The 2,035-nt window shown below is 36.0% G+C and overlaps 1 protein-coding gene across 1 annotated transcript in view; it reads left to right on the plus strand.

Annotated features, from left to right (window-relative positions):
- Positions 1–2,035, plus strand: part of LOC101301962 (DNA topoisomerase 3-beta-1-like) — a 10,725-nt gene that overhangs the window by 352 nt on the left and 8,338 nt on the right. Inside the window, exons 3-5 of the mRNA XM_004296930.1 lie at positions 830–933; positions 1,695–1,788; positions 1,920–2,019. Coding sequence (XP_004296978.1) covers positions 830–933; positions 1,695–1,788; positions 1,920–2,019 — 298 coding nt within the window. The remainder of the gene's footprint in view (positions 1–829; positions 934–1,694; positions 1,789–1,919; positions 2,020–2,035) is intronic.

The raw sequence follows: 2,035 nt of genomic DNA on the forward strand, positions 1-2,035 counted from the left end.
TCTCTCTCTCTCTCTCTCTCTCTCTCTCTCTCTCTCTATATATATATATATATATACACACATCTCTCAAAACTAAAGGCAGAAAACCAGCTTTGAACTTCAATTTGTTTTTGATTTTCAATTGAAGTAGAAATTGGCTTCCTGATTGGTTAGAAAGCTTTGCTTTGTTGATTCCTTAGAAGATAGATATTGGAATTTCTAGGATGATTTAGTTGGAGCGGGATAGAGGTGCGTGACAACCTTACATTTCTGTTGTAAGGAGGACTATAAGATGTTTAGGTCGGAACGTAACGGTTGCAATGAGTTCTGTTATATTGAGTTGGGGATGATCATTCGGCTTGGGAGAGAAACAGTTTCGAGAGGGCAAGATATTTGCTTCTTTGCATTGTTTTGCCTTTCGTGTATTTGTAAATGCACTCTGTGCTAAAATCGTACCCCTTTTTAGCTTTGGACTCGGAGAAAGAACAAGAGAACACTACCAATGTAAGGGTGGCCATATCCCTTTTGGGAGGTTAATTGATGGTAGGCTGAATTAGGTTCTTTAGTGGTGGTAGGAGATTCAGGGACTGATGAACTTAGTTGTGGCTGGGTGAAATAAATTGAGAAACAAAGGTGAATGCCAATACGGCTCTAAATTGAAGCTAAACCATAACAGTGTAGTTCATTTTGAACATACTTATCTCTGATCTTTTTGTGGTCTGTATCAGTTTGACCATTTTGTTTTGGTGCACTTCTTGCTTTGTTTTTGGTTCTGGTTTGTTAGATTCATGAATCCTATGCTTTTCATAATGTATTATATTGACATTTGGCACATATTTTCGTACTACAGATGTCTACAAGAAAGGCTAGCACCGACGTACATGAATTCGAGGGAACATTTCGTGGATACCATGTTCAGTTTAAAGTGACATCAGTTATAGGACATGTTTTCAGGTCCATTTTCTCTTTCATCTTTTAAAAATGATAAAACGTATTAGATACTATCCCTTATTATTAGATGTGATCATGATGAATTTTTATATTAGAAATGCCATTATTTCAAATGTTAGTGGAGATTTATATTACTTGTGTTTGGTTCTGTTTTTTGTTTTTTGAAATTCTGTTGTGTATTCACCTCCATGAGTTATTATGGAAGAAATGGTGGCTCATGTTCGTTAGTCAATGAAGAGAGGTGGGGGCCTTAAATGTCTCATTCATAATCATGTGTACCTTGTATCATCAAACTGTCGTCTCTTTTGTGCCATTAATTGTGTTGTCTGTAACAATTTGCGTGCGATTTTATTAGCAAGATCAGTCCTTTGAAAAGAATCTTCTTCTTGCATATTAATACCTTTTGCATCCCAAAATCAGAAATAAGAAAGCTTATAACAGAGGTGTTGGATAAAGCAGGCCTATCTTGGAACTATAAGTTTTATTATTTTTATTTGTTTGTGATGATTGATAAATTGGAGTACTTTACACATCCACTGAGTAGGACTACGATTCATGATTAGGTTTTACAACCTTAAAGGTTTTCTATCTATAGAGACAATGTAACAAGAATAGTTGCTCCCGAAGCTGTCATCACTGAAATATAACAATTCTTTACTACTGTTGAAATGTCAATGCTAGTATGATTTCAAGCTTTACGCATAGGTTTGATAGTTTATTTATATCTTGTCTGACTACACATTTTTTGTTTTGTTTAAATCTAGTCTAGATTTTCCAGAAACATATCAAAACTGGACGGTCACTGATCCTCTGGATCTTTTTCAAGCTCCAGTTCGCAAGGCAGAAGCAAATCCAAAGGTACAACTTATTGTCCCCTGCTTTCCCTTATGTTCGTATCCCTATTTGGATTATCTGGAGCTATGTTTACCTTTACAAGAGTTTCCTAATTTTGGTGATCACTAATTTTTCATACCGACCTTGGTTTATAGGCACATATTCGCAGGCATTTAAGCCAAGAAGCCCGGGGTTTTGGTAACTTGGTTTTATGGCTGGATTGTGATCGTGAAGGAGAAAACATTTGTTTTGAAGGTCTCTCTCTCTCTCT

This window comes from Fragaria vesca, linkage group LG4, assembly GCF_000184155.1.
Source record: "Fragaria vesca subsp. vesca linkage group LG4, FraVesHawaii_1.0, whole genome shotgun sequence".
NCBI lineage: Eukaryota > Viridiplantae > Streptophyta > Magnoliopsida > Rosales > Rosaceae > Fragaria > Fragaria vesca.